Source organism: Heloderma suspectum, chromosome 16 (genome assembly GCF_057233095.1).
Source record: "Heloderma suspectum isolate Gila_16-S chromosome 16, 16-S_ref, whole genome shotgun sequence".
Taxonomy (NCBI): Eukaryota; Metazoa; Chordata; class Lepidosauria; order Squamata; family Helodermatidae; genus Heloderma; species Heloderma suspectum.
This window is the reverse complement of record NC_139473.1, coordinates 13,003,300-13,022,345: the sequence shown is the minus strand read 5'-3', so window position 1 is coordinate 13,022,345 and position 19,046 is coordinate 13,003,300. Positions and strand designations below refer to the sequence as shown.

Here is a 19,046-nt window from a genome sequence, read left to right as displayed (position 1 = left end):
TGCCAAAAGAAGTGAGGTGGGTGGCTACTAGGAGCAGGGCCTTTTCTGCTGTGGCACCCCAGCTGTGGAATGAGCTCCCTAGTGAGGTTCGCCTGGCACCTACGTTGTATTCTTTCTGGAGCCAGGTGAAGACTTTTTTTTATTTTCGCAGGCATTTTAGCATTTTAGCTCTTTAGACTTCTAGCTTTGCTGTTTTAAATCTGTATTTTAAATCTCTGCATTGCTGCTAGGTTTTCTTCTGGTTTTCTTCTGGTTGTATTGTTTACTGTGGTTCTAATGTTTTATATATTTTGTATTATTTTAATGTGTGCTCTTTGGTTTTAAATTTTGTGAACCGCCCAGAGAGCTTCAGCTATTGGGCAGTATAGAAATGAAATAAATAAATAGATAAATAAAATAATGCCTATACTGCACCAGCTGCCCTGGTTACCAGTATGTTTCTGAGCCCAGTTTAAAGTTCTGGCTTTGACCTTTAAAGCCTTGAATGGTTTGAGATGAAATTACTTGAATGCCTGCCTTCACCCATATTAGCCTGCCTGCTCTTTGAGCTCAGCAAAAGAGGCCCTTCTCATGTGCCCAGCTGTGAGAGCAATTTGGTGGGCATCCACACGAGAGAGGGCCTTTTTCACAGTGGCCCCACACCTCTGGAATAAGTTGCCATCAGAGATCTGCCATGCCCCATCATTACAGGCTTAGAAGAAGGCCCTGAAAGCATACTACATTGCTCTGCCCTTCTCTTGATTATGTTTTAGCAGAGTGGGCTGTGGTTGCAATTGCCGTTATTTCTGTTGTATGCTGATGCTGGCTGTTCTTTAGACTGTTTGCTGCTGTTGCCATTTTTATTATGTTTTTATTGTTTTTTATTGTGTTTTTGCTGGTTTTAATATTGCATTGGTTTTTATTATGTGTTTTAGCATTGTACACCACCTTGGGAGGGCTCCTGCCCTGAAAGGCAGCCAGGAAATATTTTAGTGGTAGAGGGAGCACATGTTTGGCATATGACAGATGTCGGCCTCAGTCTCCAGTATCTCTATTTTAAAGGGTCAGAAAGGGACATGGCCTGATGGCTCCATGCTACCTCCAATACCAGAGGCAGGATGTGCACCAGTTGGCAGGGAACATGGGCGGGGAGGGTGCTGTTGCCCTCATGTCCTGCTTGTGGGTTCCTGGTCGACAGCTGGTTGTCCACTGTGTGAACAGAATGCTGGACTACATGGACCCTTGGTCTGATCCAGCAGGGCTCTTCTGATGTTCTTATGAATGACACCTACCCAAGAGGCACTGCCAGCTAGAGTAGACAATATGGGGCTAGATGGAATCATAGAATCATAGAATGGTAGGGTTGAAAGGGGCCTACAAGACTGTCGAGTCCAACCCCCTGCTCAATGCAGGAATCCAAGTCAGAGCATCCCTGACAGGTGGCTGTCCAGCTTCATCTTGAATGCCTCCAGTATGGGAGAGCCCACCACCTCCCTGGGGAATTGGTGCCATTGTCATATTGCTCTAACAGTCAGGAAGTTTCTCCAGATGTTCAGCCGGAATCTGGCTTCCTGTCACTTGAGCCCATTATTCCGTGTCCTGCATTCTGGGATGATCGAGAAGAGATCCTGGCCTTCCTCTCTGTGACAACCTCTGATTCAATCCAAAGCAGCTTCTTATGTTCACCTTCCACTAGAACCATTTGCATCTAATCCATAATTTCTGCACTGGCATATAAGAAGTCCATCTCCTGCAGAGTTAGTTGTTTTGCTTTTCTCTTTCAGGGCTGAACCAGTTCTCTCACGAATCCAAGAAAACCGGAAAAGGGTCATCCTTCCTTCTATTGACAATATCAAGCAAGATACATTTGAGGTTCAGCGCTATGAAAATTCGGCACATGGATACAGCTGGGAGCTGTGGTGCATGTACATTAGCCCACCAAAGGATTGGTGGGATGCTGGAGATCCTTCATTACCAATCAGGTTGGTGGCAAAACTGGGCATCCTTGGGCATTCAAGAACACTGGGGGCCCTTGGGCATTCAGGAACACCGGGTGTCCTTGGGCATTCAAGAACACTGGGCGTCCTTGGGCATTCAGAAACACTGGGGCATTCAGGAACACTGGGGGCCCTTGGGAATTCAAGAGTTCCTTAAAACTAGGGATGTTGCGAGTGTCGGTTTGGGTGCTTGAGCTCAGTGGGTTCCTGCCAGTTCAGACCCCCAGACACCAGTGTGTGACTTCTTGCTCTTGCCCGACTTGGCCCATGCCTAGTCGAGCAAGCTCAGCAGCCCCCGCTCCTTGCTGAGCAGCAACGGCAGGATGGGAAGCCTTCCCATCCTGCCGCCAAGAGCAACTGCACCCTTCTCTGCCAGTGCTCGGCAGAGAGGGACGCGGTTGCTCGTGGTGGCGGCAGTGACAGCACTCACTGGTCTCCTGCAGGCCACCATCCAGCTGGCATCCCAGCATGAGACAAGTCCAGCAGCGGGCAGGGATCTGGTGAGCAGGTCACAAGGCAGACTTGGGTGAGTTAGCACAACTCTACTAAAAGGCAAGGAAGAGATGTGGAAATTGAAGACCTACTCACTCGGATCTGTAACTGTACTAAAATCCACATCTGGTGCAGATTGCCAGTATCACAGCTACCTGCTGGGTTAGAAAATGTTCAGGTAGCCTGATGAAATGGCTGCTGCTAGGTGACAGCTGAGGAAGGGACGTTGTGGCATCCATCCCTCCTTTACTCAGGCTTTCCCCTATTATCCCTTCATTTGTTGTTGTTCAGTCGTTCAGTCGTGTCCGACTCTTCGTGACCCCATGGACCATAGCATGCCAGGCCTTCCTGTCCTGTGCTGTCTCCCGGAGCGTGCTCAAGTTCATATTCATTGCATCCGTGATGCTATCTAGCCATCTCATCCTCTGCCGTCCCCTTCTCATACCTAGGGTGATAAGCCTCAGGAGAGGGACATCATTGCCAAATCAGCTGTACCTACTGACTTAGCTAACCTTTTGCCCAGCCACAATCAGTACCAAGTGTGTCAGATTTATCACTGTCAATGTTACTTCTACTTTGGGAAGTGGGTGCTGACTATTACGTGCTCATGTATGGATGCTGGCACATGGATTTAACTCAAAACAAATGAAATAATAGCTTATTATTTGCACAATGTTATTAATTAATGCTCATGTATGGAGTTGCATAAACCAAGACCATACTGGCACATGGATTTAACTCAAAACAAATGAAATAATAGCTTATTATTTACACTATGTGATTAATTAATGCTCATGTATGGAGTTGCATGAAGAAAGACTATGCTGGCACATGGATTTAACTCAAAACAAATAAAATAATAGCTTATTATTTGCACGATGTTATTAATTAATGCTCATGTATGGAGATGCATAAACCATGACCATACTGGCACATGGATTTAACTCAAAACAAATAAAGTAATAGCTTATTATTTTCACGATGTTATTAATTAATGCTCATGTATGGAGTTGCATAAACAAAGACCATGCTGGCACATGGATTTAACTCAAAACAAATGAAATAATAGCTTATTATTTACACGATGTTATTAATTAATGCAATCAAACCGGTTAACATAACAAGCAGGTGATTTTGTCACAGACATACTCAAGTGAGCACCATTTGGCCATTGAAAGTTATTGGTTCATTCCTAACAGCCATGGGAAATAACTGGAAGATTTTAGGGTTCATCTTCAAATCAACATACCCTTCATGGAATCATAGGATCATAGAATAGTAGGGTTGGAAGGGGCCTACAAGGCCATCGAGTCCAGCCCCCACTGGAAAAAATAAACATTTATTTTTTTCATAGAAAACAACTCCAAATCAAAATACTTATTAACAGCATGGTTTTAGGGAACAACTCCTATGACTTCAACACAGCAGTTGCTAGGAATCGTCTCCAAATAGACAAAGAGATTGGAATGCAATAAAAAGCTGACTGCCGTCATACATAATGATCTATAAGCACCAGTTTCAAATGGCCTAGACATGGGAGGGGGGGTCCAAAAACTGGCCAGGATTATGTCCATGCTTACAGATTCCTCCCCCCTTACAAATGGCCTGTACTTCCGAATGGCCATTGGGATACATTAGAATGATACCTGCAGCCCCACAGGAAACAGCAGGTGCCTCCAAATTCTTCACAGGTGACAGAGGGCGTATCCCCAAACATCCTAACAGTCCTGATGTGATGCACACTCCATAGGTATGCATACAGCTTAAGATAAGTCTTGCAAACAATGGGGAATAGCAAATTTTAACAACTCCAGAATATGGTATTGTTTCTGAACTTCATCAGGAAGACAAAACGATTGTTTATTTTTCTGTATCTGTTTTGATACAGATCATCAATCACTATACTTGTATACCACTTTTCCATACAGCATGCTCAGAGCCATTCACAACAAAGCATTGCGGAAAACAATACATTCCTATGCAATGCATTCCTATTAAAGCAAAGTCAGAACAAGTTCATGACAAATACATAATAAAACATTGGTGTCAAAACAACTAAGTAATAATTCCATCATGGACAAAAATAAAGCCAATCACATGCAAGCCCAGTTCTGGGCGCCACATTTTAAGAAGGATGCAGACAAACTGGACAGGGTGCAGAGGAGGGCAATGAAGATGATCAGGGTACTGGAAACGAAGCCCTATGAAGAGAGACTGAAAGAACTGGCCATGTTTAGCCTGGAGAAGAGAAGGCTGAGGGGAGATATGATAGTGCTTTTCAAGTACTTGAGGGGTTGTCCCAGAGAGGAAAGCCAGGATCTCTTCTCGATCATCCCAGAGTGCAGGACATGGAATCATGGGCTCAAGTGACAGGAAGCCAGATTCCAGTTGAACATCAGGAAAAACTTCCTGACTGTTAGAGCAGTACGGCAATGGAACCAATGACCTAGGGAGGTGGTGGACTGTCCCACACTGGAGGCATTGAAGACGAGGCTGGACAGCCATCTGTGAGGGATGCTCTGACTTGGATTCCTGCATTGAGCAGGAGGTTGGACTCAATGGTCTTATAGGCCCCTTCCAACCCTATTATTCTATGATTCTAAAAGGAAACATCCCCTGACCTTGCTAGTTAGACTACCAGTAGAGTATGGCCTTTTAAAGAGCTTCAGGGGGCAGAAGGGCCAGTTGTCAGTCCCAGTTGTCAGTAGGAATAGGTTGAAAGACCTTCTGGCCTATATGACAAACTGTAGGAAGCAGAGCTCTCTCCTGTTCCTCTCAGTTAACATGTTTTATTTAAAGAAACATGATGCAAATGCAATAAAATAATAGCTTACAACAAAAGCCTGAAGCAACTGTTACTTTTTTTTTTAACTATTTATTTTTACCATTAACTGAGAACTTGAAAAAGAACTTGAAAAGAAAATGGATTGAAGTGCTTCAGTGGCCGTTTGCCAAAAGCTATGTAAAGTCAGAGGAATATATGTGTGTTTGTGTGTGTGTGTGTGTCTATTCTATTATGCTAAAATAACAAAATACAGAGCAAACCATTAGAATTCATAACTGATTACAGCCAGTTGAAGCTTGCTTGATAATAGCATACAGAGATTTTAGTCTTACTAAGTATGTTCCAGGTCATATCTCACCCCTAATCTGAGAAAATAGACAAGCATGAACTTGTGGGAGGTTAACCATAGCTTGTTCAAGAGAGAATGCCACCAAACGACTTTATGTACTGAAATCAAGTAATGTTTGTATAACGGTTAAGGAGTTGTCAGGGTGCCCCCGTTGCCCACTGAATCCTCCAAATAGCCAGAATCATCACTCAGACAAAAGGGCTGCTTTCCAAGGCTTTAATTCCATTCAGCCTAATGAAGCATACAGATGCTAATTGCCTGAGACTCAGAGGAACTACAAAGGAACAGCCATCTAGGGGTTTCTAAGGGTTAGGACGTCAGTTGATCTCAGTTTGGGAAAAACGCGGCAACTCTCTGAACTTAAGTGGTGGGAGGGGAAGATCTCCCCCTCTCCCATGATGCTTCTGGGCGCAGCTGTTGACATCGAGCCAATCGGGCTGGGTGCCTAAGCTCAGCTCCTGCAATCTCTCGCTTGTGCCTGCCCCTGAGCCTCATGTCTAAAAGCTCAAGTTATCCCTCCCTTTCCATGCCTGGGTGATTGTCGCTCCCAGGGATGTGAGCGAGGGGGTGTCTCCCCCTCCAGCTGTGTCTCTGAAGTCCGAGAGAGTTCCTCTCCCACGAATGGTATCTCCTCCTCAGAATCAGAGCTGCCTTGGGACTCTATGGGCTCAGATACAACCCTGACAGAAGTAGGGTTGTCCGTCACAGGGAAATCTGGCCCTTTGGGGGCCCAATGAATCCCTGTGCTGCCCCTGACCCAGCTTGCATTTGAAAGCCTAGCAACAGGTTGGTTCCTGAAACCTCGGAAATCCATTGTGTTGTGCTGATTATTTTCGTCAGTGTCAGCATCAGCGTCAGGGGCAAATTGCAACATGTGCAGAATGACAGCTGTAAATAGCACAACTGTGGGTGTACATGGTCTAATTTGTGCAAATTACACCAGTTATGCCTGCAATTTTGAGCAAGTTGCATTATTTGCAGCTGCAATGTTGCACAACTTGAAATCTGTCAAAATAATAATAATTAAAAAAAACCTAGAATATCCTCTTGCTGGCTTAACTTGTAGCATGCAGGGTCAGGCCAGCTTGCGGATGAGCCAGCTGGAGTCCAGGGGCTGAGCCAGCGAAAACTTACTGAGGTCCACCCCCCAAACAGATTTCTTCAACGTCCCTATTACTGAGACAGAATAACTATGTTAGTGTTAGTGATTCATATCAAGGGACCTCCTCCTCCTTGCTTCATCTCTCCTTGAGCTTTGCCATAATATTCAGATGTCCTTCTGATTTGCCATCAGAGTGCATTGGACTTATACAAGCAGCCGCATAGAAAGGAGCAGGAACCCCAAAACTACTCATGGGTGATAGAGGGAGTACCCCGAAAGGCCCCAAGAGCCTTGGTGCCAATCCTCCTCCACAGTAATGGCCTCACCTTCTGAATGGCTATAATATTCAGCCATGCTAACAAAGTCGATCTCAAGTCCATGTCTGTTTCACATTGCAAGTCTGTCCCACTCCCGTCCCGTTTCTGCATCAGTCTGAGATTTTAAAACACACACATGCACATGCATTTGCATTTATTTATTTGCATTTGCATTTATTTGCATTGGCATTTATTTTTTGTACACATCTTCCCCTAACATACACATGTTTGTAGGCATTTCCCCCTAGTATGGTTTTCGTTTTTTCAGCTGAGAACTGCACTGCAAAATCTGGAGAACTGTAAAATCTGAAAGATAACTGTGTCCCCATCTAAAGATGAGTCTGGTGTGTGTGTGTGTGTGTGTGTGTGTGTGTGTGTGAATGAGGTCAGCTTGCTTAAAAGTGCAGACCTAATAAAATTTCCAGCATCTCTAGAAGAGTTAGCGAATGGGGGAAAATGAGTGAGGGGAAATATAGAACTTACAAGTCAATGGGAGTCTAAATGAGCCCGAACACCATGCTTTAAAAATGGTTTGGAAGTAGCTACTTCTAGCTGTCCTGTCTATTTTCCTTGTAGAAATCCATCCATCCATCTATCCATCCATCCATCCTCCCTCTCCCACTCCCTCCCTCCCCCCACTCTCTCACCCCCCCATTGCATCATTAACAACCTGCTTCCTGCCATCCACTCGGGTGTCACTTTAGAAATAAATGTTGCATCTCCTGGGCTAACGTGTGATCTACTTTTTGTACAATGGGGATGACTGGAATGGGGAAACAAATGCAGAGAAACACAGCCTGTTCTCCATGTATAATGGATCAGGCACAGATTTTGGTGCATCTATGTGGATTGTTTAAAAAGCAGCTGTTCGTTGCTGCAAAATTAGATCCCTTGGGCTTTTGTGCAGGGACCTGTACAGATTGGCTATGGCTTGTATTAAGCTTAGGTGAATCTGGTCTTCTCACAATGCAGGAAACAGATGCTGGAAATTCCACACATATATTATTCTCCTTACATAGGTGAGTCGTCTCTCCCTCCCTCCCTCCCTCTCTCTCAGTGCTAGGCTTTCTGTTGTGGTGAAGATTGGAATGAGGGCTCAGTTTGAATCTGGGCTGAGCCTCAAATCTGTGAAGTAGCAATAGATGGGTTTCCCTGGAACGGTCATGGCACAAGCTTATGCTATTAGCATAGTGCTAGGGGTAACTTATGCTAGTGTTACATCAGATGCAAAAGCAGAATAGCAGCATTGGATACTGCCCAAGAACTAAACAGCAACCACAGAAGGCCCTTAAGTTCTGGATAGGCACATATAGGTATGTTGGAGAATTTCTACATTTCTAAGCAAACCAATCTAAATCGCACTTCCCAGACAAATATGCGCATCACAACCCAATTATCCTTCAAATTGTGCACTTCTCCAAATTGTGTGATACTGTTCTCAGCTTAATACATTAATATTTAATGTATTAAATATTAATGTAATATTTAATATTAATTTAATATTAATTTAATATTGCTGAAGCTGAAGCTCAAATATTTTGGCCACCTAATGCGAAGAGAAAACTTTCTGGAAAAGACTCTGATGATGGAAAAGACTGAAGGCAAAAGGAGAAGGGGACGGCAGAGGATGAGATGGCTAGATAGTATCACTGATGCAGTGAATATGAACTTGAGCACACTCCGGGAGAGAGCGCAGGACAGGAAGGCCTGGCGTGCTATGGTCCATGGGGTCACGAAGAGTCGGATACGACTGAACGACTGAACAACAACATTTAATACATTCATATGAAGTATGCTCTTCAAGTACTTGAAAGGTTGTCACAGAGAGGAAGGCCAGGATCTCTTCTCGATCATCCCAGAGTGCAGGACACAGAAGAATGGGCTCAAGTGACAGGAAGCCAGATTCCAGCTGAACATCAGGAAAAACTTCCAACTGTTAGAGCAATACAACAATGGAACTAATTACTAGGGAGGTGGTGGGCTGTCCCCTACTGGAGGCATTCAAGACGAGGCTGGACAGCCACCTGTCAGGGATGCTCTGGCTTGGATTCCTGCACTGAGCAGGGGGTTGGACTCAATGGCCTTGTAGGCCCCTTCCAACCCTACTATTCTATGATTCTATTATTTTGTGGAGAAGTGTGTATAAAAATGTGTATTTTAGGGGAAATGTATACAATTTAAATGTAAATATTTTTGTGTTCATGTTTTTATTTTTTAAATGCAAGGAATGGGATGGAAAGAGTTATGATGGCACACATGTAGAACTGACACAGATCAGAAATGGACTGATTTTTCTGTTCTGAGGTTCATACAGTGACAGGCAGTCCAAATATCTAGTCCCAAGCTGCAACAGTGGCCAACTAAAAGCTACAGAGTAGTTGACAACTGCAGGGTGATATGGATATTCCCTGTTCCTGTGACGTTAATCCCTCAGCATTTGATAATCAGAGAAATGCTGCCTCTAAACCCATAATGTGTACTTTAGCTCTGTAGAAGCTCTTGTGGGGCGCATTCCAGTGATTGTAGGGATGTGCTAATCAGCAAAACTTGAGCTGGCCAAAGTTCTCTGAATTTCATCTCAATGCTCGTTCCGACTCCAGTCCATATCAGACTGTGAGCTTTTTTTTAAAAAAAATCTGTGCATATGTCCACATGTACTTTTTTCCCAAATGTATGCATCAATTGTGTACATTTTTTTAAATGTATCCATTTTTGAAATATACTCCTTTTGAAATCGATTCAAAGGGGCAGCCGTGTTTGTCGGTGGTATGAAAACAATAAAGGGTGGCATATTAAAGTCTAACAGTGTTTTATTACTAAGGCATGAGCTTTTGTGGGCTAAATCCACTTCTTCAGATGTGGGAATGGATAGAAACAAGATGGACAATTCAGTTATAGTCAGGTAGAAAGCAAACATTCCGTCTCAATTTAAAGAGACGTCTACAGTATTAAAGGGAGTGAACTGCAAAATGGGACTTGGGTTCTACACACTGTAATACTAAACCATTCAGATGATCTGTTCAAGCCAGCTTCCAAGGTGTTAAACCTAATGATGAATGTCAACTCTGAGGTCTCACGCTGACTTCTGCCTCTAAAGTTTCTCTGTTGCAAGACAGCCACATTGAGATCTGTTACAGAATGACCAGGAAGGTTGAAATGCTTCCCCTCACGTTTGTCATGTTACCTTTTTTAGTGTCAAATTTGTGCCCAGTTATTCTCCTGCATAAGGACTGTCCAGTTTCGCCTATGCACATGGCAGAAGGGCATTTCTGACGCATGATGGTGTATACTACATTTGAGGATGTGCAGTTGTATGACTATGGATTATTTGGTGTGTTCAGGGTGGTAGCTGAAGGCATGTAGTGTCAGGGGTGTTTCTGAGTGCAGGGAGTGGGAAAGCAGTTCAGATTCTGAAGGAGAACCTCCAGACATGGGGGAGGTCTTTTCCCAGGCTAGTCCAGATAGGACTGGCCCGGCTTCTCAGGTTACAAATGCCCAGCTGGCTGAGGATGAGAGTCTCTCTTCACACATCCCTGTGAGAGACAGCAAACAGAAAGAGGGGGAGTTTGTAGAATCTGATCTAATCGCAGACGCAGAGCAAAGAGAGAGAAGGCCGGGGCGGAACTTAGACGGTCTACCCGATTGGCCTTGCATGAGAAGCGGTGCTCAGAAGCCTCATAGGAGAGAGGTTCCTCCCGCCCTTAAGTGAGGCTAATGAGACTGCCTTCCTCTTCAAACAGCAGGCAACTTTCTTAAACTACTTTTCAAATCCCCCTGAAGGCATTCCTTTGTAGACTGAGAGTCACTGAGAATTTGCATCTGTATGTCCCTGTGAAGTAATGGAAGTCAAAGCTGTAGATTGAAGCCTCTCATCTGTGTTTGTCTTTGGCACTGAAATAAGGTGGGGGCTAAAGGAATCCTGACATGTAGGTATGGTGTGCCTGCAGCCATTTGGTCCAGCGATAGTGTTGTCTGGGTAGATGCAGGGGCAGAGCTGGCAGCAGGCGTTGTCACAAGGCCAGGTTCCAGTGTCACTGTCTGTTTGCGGTGCTCCATTGGTGTATGTGAGCAACTTTTGCCAGGTTGTTTGTATGCAAGTAAAGCCCTCCCACCTATTGCCTGTGAAAGGTGAGGGCTGTTTTCCAAAATGGGTTCCAAGTCCCTGATGATGTGTTGTAGGCGTTGAAGCTGGGAGCTGTAAGTAACGACAAGTGGAATTCTGTTGTATTCTCTCTTGGCCGTGGAGTTCTGTTGTATTCTCTCTTGGGCCTGTCCTGTAGTAGGTGGCTTCTGTGTACTTGTCTGGCCCTGTTAATCAGTTTCTTCACCACATTGGGTGGACACTGTGATTTTAGGAATGGCTGCAGTAGATCCTGTAGGTGTGAGTCTGTGTCAAAAGAACAGGAACCAATACGGTTGCATCACAGGGCTTGGCTGTAGACGATGGGTTATTTGGTGTGTCCAGGGTGGTGGTTGGAGGCATGTAGGTATGGATAATGGCCTGTGGTTTTTTGGTACAATGAGATATTTATATGTCCATCGTGGAGCTGTTTCAGAAAGTGAAAGTGCTGTTTCTGAACGTGCCCAGACCGAGATCATCAACAAACAGCCAGCCTTGTGATGTAGTGGTAAATTTTCAAGCACAGGAGGAGGTCTTTATGCCCCCTTCCAGTGGATGCCTTTGGCAAAACTCCCTGATGGGGAAGAGGGTGGGGTTAGCAGATGCAGAGCCAAAGAAGCAGAGCTTGGGTTCCTTGCAAGAGGAAAAAAGGCAGGGTATAAATGCAATAATGAAAGAAAGAAAGAAAGAAAAGAAAGAAAGAAAGAAAGAAAGAAAGAAAGAAAGAAAGGGAGCTTGCATCCAAGAGGAAATTAGATCAACCTTAGCACTTGGATATCACATTTCAAAGTGTTCCAGCCAGGTACGTTAGCTTATCAATCCTTACAACAACCCTGCAAGGTCGCTTCAGCGTAGTAGTTCTGTCAGAATTCTATACTCCACCAACAAAACAAACCAACAAACGAAATCAGTACGGTTGCCCCACTTTTTAAAAGCAACAGGGGAAAAATAGTTTAAACAAGAAAATATTTCTAAACCTGGCAAGCAAACTGAGAAGGTTAAAGCCTCCTTCCCTTCCCCCAACCTCTCTCTCTCTCTCTCTCTCTCTCTCTCTCACACACACACACACACACACACACACACACACACACGAGCTCTTTAGGCCAACCAGATGCTTTAAAAAAATTCTGAGAGTTGTAGGACTTATTTCTATCTAAACATGCATAGGATTCCACCTTAAAGGCCTTCAGAAAAGAAGAAGCATGTCTCAGGTTCTCCTCAGTTCTTTAACACACTTTGCAATCCATTTCAACACAGCTAAAAATTATTCCAGTCTCACCCACGCATTTCAAAACAGTTTTGAAGCTCAGTAATCCAGTTCAACACAGCATATTTTTTAACGCACTTTGCAATCCATTTCATCCCAGCCAAGAAATACTCCATGCTTACCCATGCATTTTAAAACCGTTTTTGAAGACAGTAATCAAATTCAGCACAGCATTTTTTAAGCACAGTTCTCAATCAGCCCAGCCAAAAAAAAAATCCATTCTTACATGCATTTTCAAATACATTAACAACATAACAAAACATGACTTTGATGTAACAAGAATCAAGAGAATGTGCAGCATTTTTGTGTGCATTATTGGGAATCTTGTGATATTTGCTGGTTTTGCTGGTAAATTTGATTATACTCTCTGTTGTTTAAATTGTTAATACTTGGTCTTATTATTTGTTTGTATACTTTTTTATATACTTTTGTCAGCATTGTAAAAATTAAAAATAAAATAAAAATAAAATAAACATGCTTTTTAAGCCCAAATGCAGCAGGTGAAGAGTGATTGGGAGGACACAGGCTTCGAGAGGAGAAGATTACTCCTTCCTTCCCCAGCAGCGCTCCCTCAAATCCTGCCCCCACTGTAATTGGGTTTTTAAAGCCTCCATTGTCACCAATAGTGTCTTCTTTAAAGCTCCACTTGCAGAGTGGGAGGGAAGAAGGGAAAGTCCCTTACTTCTGATAATGGGGCAAAGACTGCATCCCTGCTCTATGATATAGAGTAGCATCCCTAACTGAAAGAAGCCAATTTCCTTAGTTAAAACATGGTGTAATGTCTAATGGGCTTAAATTCCAGGAGGATAAGTTTCAGCTGAACATCAGGAGAAACTTCTTAACTTCTTCAGCAATAGATCCAGTTACCTAGGGAGGATGGTTGGTTCGACTTCACTAGACATCTTCAACCAGTGGCTTGACTGCCATCTGTTAGGGATGTTCTAGCTCTGGATTTCCTACACTGAGGAGAAGGTTAGACTAGATGTCCTACAGGAACCCCTACAATTCTGATTCTATTTGGCTGTATCAACAAACTTAGGTTGCAATTGGACAGCAAATCAGAAACCATGGCTTGGACCCAAAGAACTATCTGACTCTATGATTCTAATATTACTGACAAAAATAATTGAATGTGTTTTGCGTGTTTTTTCTACCTCCTTCTCTAGGACTCCAGCTATGATTGGATGCTCTTTTGTGGTAAACCGGAAGTTCTTTGGAGAAATTGGCCTTCTTGATCCAGGAATGGATGTTTATGGTGGAGAGAACATAGAGCTTGGAATTAAGGTTGGTATGAAGGGAGAAAGGGGGGTATGCTAACTCTCACCAGTGTAAGCAGGGACAAAGGGTTGCTCTGATTGAACACCAACCCAGAAGGGTAAGCTGTCCAAACCCCTTACATCCAGCTCAGCCTGAGCCAGGGGAATCTCAGACCTTACCGGACACCCTTAAGGCGTATGAAACAAGGGCCCAAGCTGGCAATCCCCATTTCAAAGCCTTTAGCCTGAAGCTTTAAATAGCAACAATAAACAAGCAGAAAGCTCCGGACTTAGTACTAAGGCTTAATTGGAATAAAGCAGACACATTTAATTAAGATAGATGATAAATTTATTTACAAAAAGGGAGAGGGAAAAGGGAATAACATACAAAGGAACCAGAGAATGATTTGGAAACAATATTTACAGGGCAAAACAACAAAACTGGCTGAATCTGTATATATGTACCAAAGGCATGGGCAGGGCCGGCCCTTTCATTAGGCAGAGTGAAGCAATCAACTTAGGCGGCACATGCAGGGGGGCAGCAGCTGCAGCTCCCTGGCTGTTCTCATGAACTCTCTGGCTGTCTGCATCTGTGGAAGGACAGAAGGATGTATGAGAGACAACCTGTCTTGGATCCCTTAAACATAGCCTGTGATGGAGGTCGCTATCCCATCGCCAGTGTTAAGTAAGATTCAGTTGCCAATTCAGTCAGCTTCTGTACATAGACTGGGCAAGGGGCACCATCTTGTCTTTCACCTCAGGCAGCAAAATTTCTTGGGCCTGCCCTGGGCACAAGTCTGCAATAGAACAGGACTTCAGGAAGCTGGCAATCCAAAGCAGACAATGGGAAGTGCAAACTGGAACCAAATGAAAACAAAGGTGTCTCCCCCCACAGCCTCCCTGAGTTTTATACTCAGAAGCCTCTAACAAATCAGAGGTGATCCCTATTTGCCAATAATGAGCGAGCTAGGAACAATCTGCCCAGGCTCTCAGGTAGGGGTGGTGGTGGGAGAACGTTCCCACCAATACTCAGCTGAACTCATTGAGTTCAATTAGTGAGGGTTCTACTTTGGTCTTGAAGCCCCAGGCAGCCGAGATAACCAATTGGAACCAATTACCTAGGGAGGTGGTGGGCTCTCCCACACTGGAGGCATTCAAGGTGAGACTGGACAGCCACCTGTCAGGGATGCTTTGACCTAGATTCCTGCACTGAGCAAGGCGTTGGACTTGATGGTCTTATAGGCCCCTTCCAGCCCTACTATTCTGTGATTCTATGAAGCTGGACAGCCATCTGTCAAGGATGCTTGGACCTAGATTCCTGCACTGAGCAAGGCGTTGGACTCGATGGTCTTATAGGCCCCTTCCAACCCTACTATTCTATGATTCTATAACCCACCCAGGGGGCCGAACAAGTATGTGCAAGCTCAGGTTACAGAATGGAGCTTTATGAGCTGCTAAAACGCAAGGAAAAAAAATGGATTTCTTGACAGTTGGTGAAACAGTTTCAGTTCAATTAGATCATTCTTTTTCTTGATGAAAGATAAGAGCCAGTAAGGCTGAAATCCTTCTGCTGCTTCCTCTTAGGCAGTTTCTCTCAAAGTAAGTATTTTGAGGATTGTGTTTACATTCCATTTTTAGGATCTTTATTTTTTTTTTTATGTGATCTCATATTGCTTCTGAACGGTAAACAAGGGCCCACTCCTATGCATGTTTAGGCAGAAAAAAAGTCATACAACAGGGGAGGGCCTCTGTTACCCCTGCTCAGGCTTCCCTGTGCCCTCTGCAATCCTCACATTAGCTGAGTGGAAATGGATTTTTCCAGCCACAATGTATCCTTCTGAGCTACCCCTGTTGCAATGCAAAGTATTTTGGGAGGACTTGGTCTTGAATGAGCAATTAGACCCCAGAGACCTGCTCCTGATGGAGATAAATGCAGTTATAACTGGTTTGTTGACCATGAGATAAAGTCTTTCTCCCTAGTGTGGAGAGAATGAGAATGGCCAAAAAAATGTGGGAGAAATGTTCAGCACAACACCAGTATAAATTATTATTATTATTATTATTATATTTATATCCCACCTTTTTCCCAATACTGGGACTCAAGGCGGCCTATAAATACAGTTTCTCTGTGGGTTTCAAGTAAATAACAATACGTTTTCCCTCGTTTTATAGTTAAATCACCCCTTTGTCCCTCCTTGCAGTTCCTAAATTCCCATTTCTGCATGCACACAGGTATCTTTCATGTACCAGGCCTCCTCCTCCCACCTTCCCTCACAACTGTTCTGTTCCTTGCTGAGCTCTTGGGCGAGACAATAATTAAAACCTTTTCTTCCCAAAGCCAACTCCTTCCTTCTCTCCCCATCTCTTTTTTTTCCAACTGCCTTTTCTTTAACAGCTCTCCTCCCCACCTTCCATTTCCCCCAGCAACTGCTTCAATGACTCTCCCCTTCTCAACGTTTCATTCTCCCACCTTATTACAGGACCACTGTCTGGTAAATGGGTGAGTCCACTGGGTGAATCACATTCTGCCATCATACCCAGAAATGGAGGGTGGGGTAGATTCTATGGCTCGCCGGCGAGATCACATCACTCCAGTGCTGAAGGAGTTGCAATGGTTACCAGTTGTTTTCCGGGCCAAATTCAAGGTGTTGGTTTTGACCTTTAAAACCCTATATGGTTCTGGCCCAGCCTATCTTAAGGAGTGCCTCCAGCAGCACCAGACAGGCCGCTTAACAAGATCAGCCTCGGATGGCCTTCTCTCTGTCCCATCAGCCAGGACAGCTAGACTGGTGGGGACGAGGGAGAGGGCCTTTTCTGTGGTGGCCCCCACTCTGTGGAACTCCCTCCCTAGGGAACTCCGCCATGCCCCCTCTTTAATGAGCTTCCGTCGTGCATTAAAAACGTGGTTGTTCAGGCAGGCATTTGGGGTGGGTTAGGGTATTTTAAAAAAAATATATGGTAAAATTTTATTGTTTTAAATTGTTTTATGGTTGTACATCACCCAGAGTGGCTGGGTGACCAGCCAGATGGGCGATTAATAAATTTAATAAATAAAAATAAATAAATTGTAGTGAGAAATTGACTAAACAGACTGACCTAAAACGTGGCAGTGTAGGAGAGGTGGATTTGAGGAGATTTTGTGCCAATTTTGACAAAGAAAGGGCAAGAAATAACTTATTTATAGGAATATAAAGTTTAATGAGTGCCCACCAGCAGTTTGACAGGTACTGCCTGTTCCCCCCCCCCCCCGAAGAGTTTACTTCATAGTAACAGTTCTCCATTTGTACAGCATCTTTGGGGAAACAGCTTGTCATCTTCAGTAAGGGAGAAGGTGTAGCATGTGTTTTGCCCCAAAAGAAATAGAAGGTATTTTGGGGTTTTGAAAAAAGCATGATTTCCCCCCCCCCCCACACCGCATTTTAGCCTATGAGATTCATAAGCTCGTATTTGCGGGACAGGGAAGAGAATAGAATGGAGTATGACTGCAGCCTTCTGGTGGAATGCGAGCATCTCAGGGAGATTCTGGAAAGACAATGTAAAAGGAGAGCAGTATTGTGAGAAGAGATGCTGAGGACAGAAAAGGAGACAGAGATCGAAAAGAGAGCTTCTGAGGAAACTGTGAAGAGGGAACAACAGAGACAGAAAAGACAGGCCTTGAAGAAGCTGACTAAAGACCAGGAAAGACATGAGCTGAAATAGCAGAATTCTGCCATTCCCACAGTTACCAGACAGCAGTGGCTGTATAACCAATGGTCAATAATGGAGGTGTGCCATTACTTCTGAGTAGGGATGCTGGAGAAATTTGAGACGAACTAAAATGAGCTCGGATTTCTAAGAATCCAACCTACGGAATCTGCTGCAGAGCGACCCTCTCAGGCCACGCGGAGTCCGTGGACTTTGAGATCATTATTTTGTTTACTTTCCCCAAATTTACACACATTTATTCGTAGAAAAATACGTAACTTTCTGCTGAGGAAAAGTTGACTGGGATGGGGGACAATACACCAAATGTTACGTACTAAGGTCAATTATGTAAAATCTTATGAAACCTCTTAAGTAATTATTTACGTAATTACGTATTTTTCTGCATGGCGAAAAAAATGCATCTGTCTGTGAGAGGACAATGGAACAAAAGGTGCCTGACTATCTGTGAAACACAGATGGAGCAGATTTTACGCAGTCCATTCATCCCTAATTCTGAGTACTGGGCTGTACAACTATAGATTGTAACTAAAGGCCTAAGACATTTTTGGTCTGAATTATTGGGGCATGCTTCCTTACATGTCAGCCTTTCTTCCCAGGTCCAGTGAGAAGTTCCCTCACAACTCATGGGCCAGCTAACCAGGGGAGATCTGTCCTGGTCACCACTCCCCACGCTTCATGGCTTAGGGTCAGTGAGTCAGGCAGACCTCAAACAAAGTTCTTGCCTCCTTGCCATTGAGCTTCACCTTCTAAAGATGTCTCTGAGTAGTCACCAAAATTGTTATTTTCTTCCCCTTCACCCACACTGCTCCTGCCTGACAAACTTTGGCCTAATTGCCCCTTTCTGTAGGTCATAGGTGGAGAATAAAACCCCTACAGTTCCTTGGCTAATCTAGCCCTTCAAGAAAAAATAAATCCTATAAAGTGTCCAGAATTGGTGACCAGCAGAGCCCACACTTAACCACAGATGGTAGGCAGACACCAATCTCTCTGTAACCAAAGTGAGGATGAGGGGATGCTGGATTTCCCCCACTCCTTTTTATAAAGCTAGTTGTGCAAGTCTTGTCTTCCAGTGTGATCCTGACTGCACTGAAAGGTATTTTCTGTGTTTCCTAGCAGCCATGTTTCTGCTTCATCTCTTCTACTATTTTTCCCCACCTTTTTTATTTCTGTTCTTTGTTCCATTTCAGTTGCTCTTTCCAGTCAGTCCTTCTGGGCCACTTTGCTCCAGCTCTGTGTTTCTTCTCTCTTGCCTGAGCTTCTATCATACAGGCTTTTATCCTGTCCTTCTGTCCCACCTCCACCTTCTCCCTCAGAGTCCTTGAGCCATTGAAAGAGTCCGTGCTTTGATTCCCTTTCTTTCCTACTCACCCCTAACTGTGGTTGGCTACTGTTGCTGGGCATCAAGGAATACCTGGGGGATTGTACAGCAATATGGCTTCTCACAGATACTTTACAGTTTTCTCATACTTCAATACAGGAGATTCATAAACATCAGTATTTTAAGAAATATATATTATTTCATCAACAACCAATACAAATTGAAACTGACAACCGACACCAAGCATGAAATAACCTATCAACAATGACCTGCATATTATAATACAGATATGTAAAACTGTAAGGCTAAATATCCTCTTGATGTAGATTTGTTGTTGTTGTTGTTGTTGTTGTTGTTGA

At 44.0% G+C, this 19,046-nt stretch overlaps 1 protein-coding gene across 3 annotated transcripts in view; it reads left to right on the top strand.

Annotated features, from left to right (window-relative positions):
• GALNT17 (polypeptide N-acetylgalactosaminyltransferase 17) overlaps positions 1–19,046 on the top strand; it is a 140,994-nt gene that overhangs the window by 101,673 nt on the left and 20,275 nt on the right. For all 3 annotated transcript variants that reach the window (XM_084822974.1, XM_084822976.1, XM_084822975.1), the window contains exons 5-6: positions 1,764–1,961; positions 13,575–13,692. In XM_084822974.1, the coding sequence (XP_084679100.1) occupies positions 1,764–1,961; positions 13,575–13,692 (316 nt within the window). The remainder of the gene's footprint in view (positions 1–1,763; positions 1,962–13,574; positions 13,693–19,046) is intronic.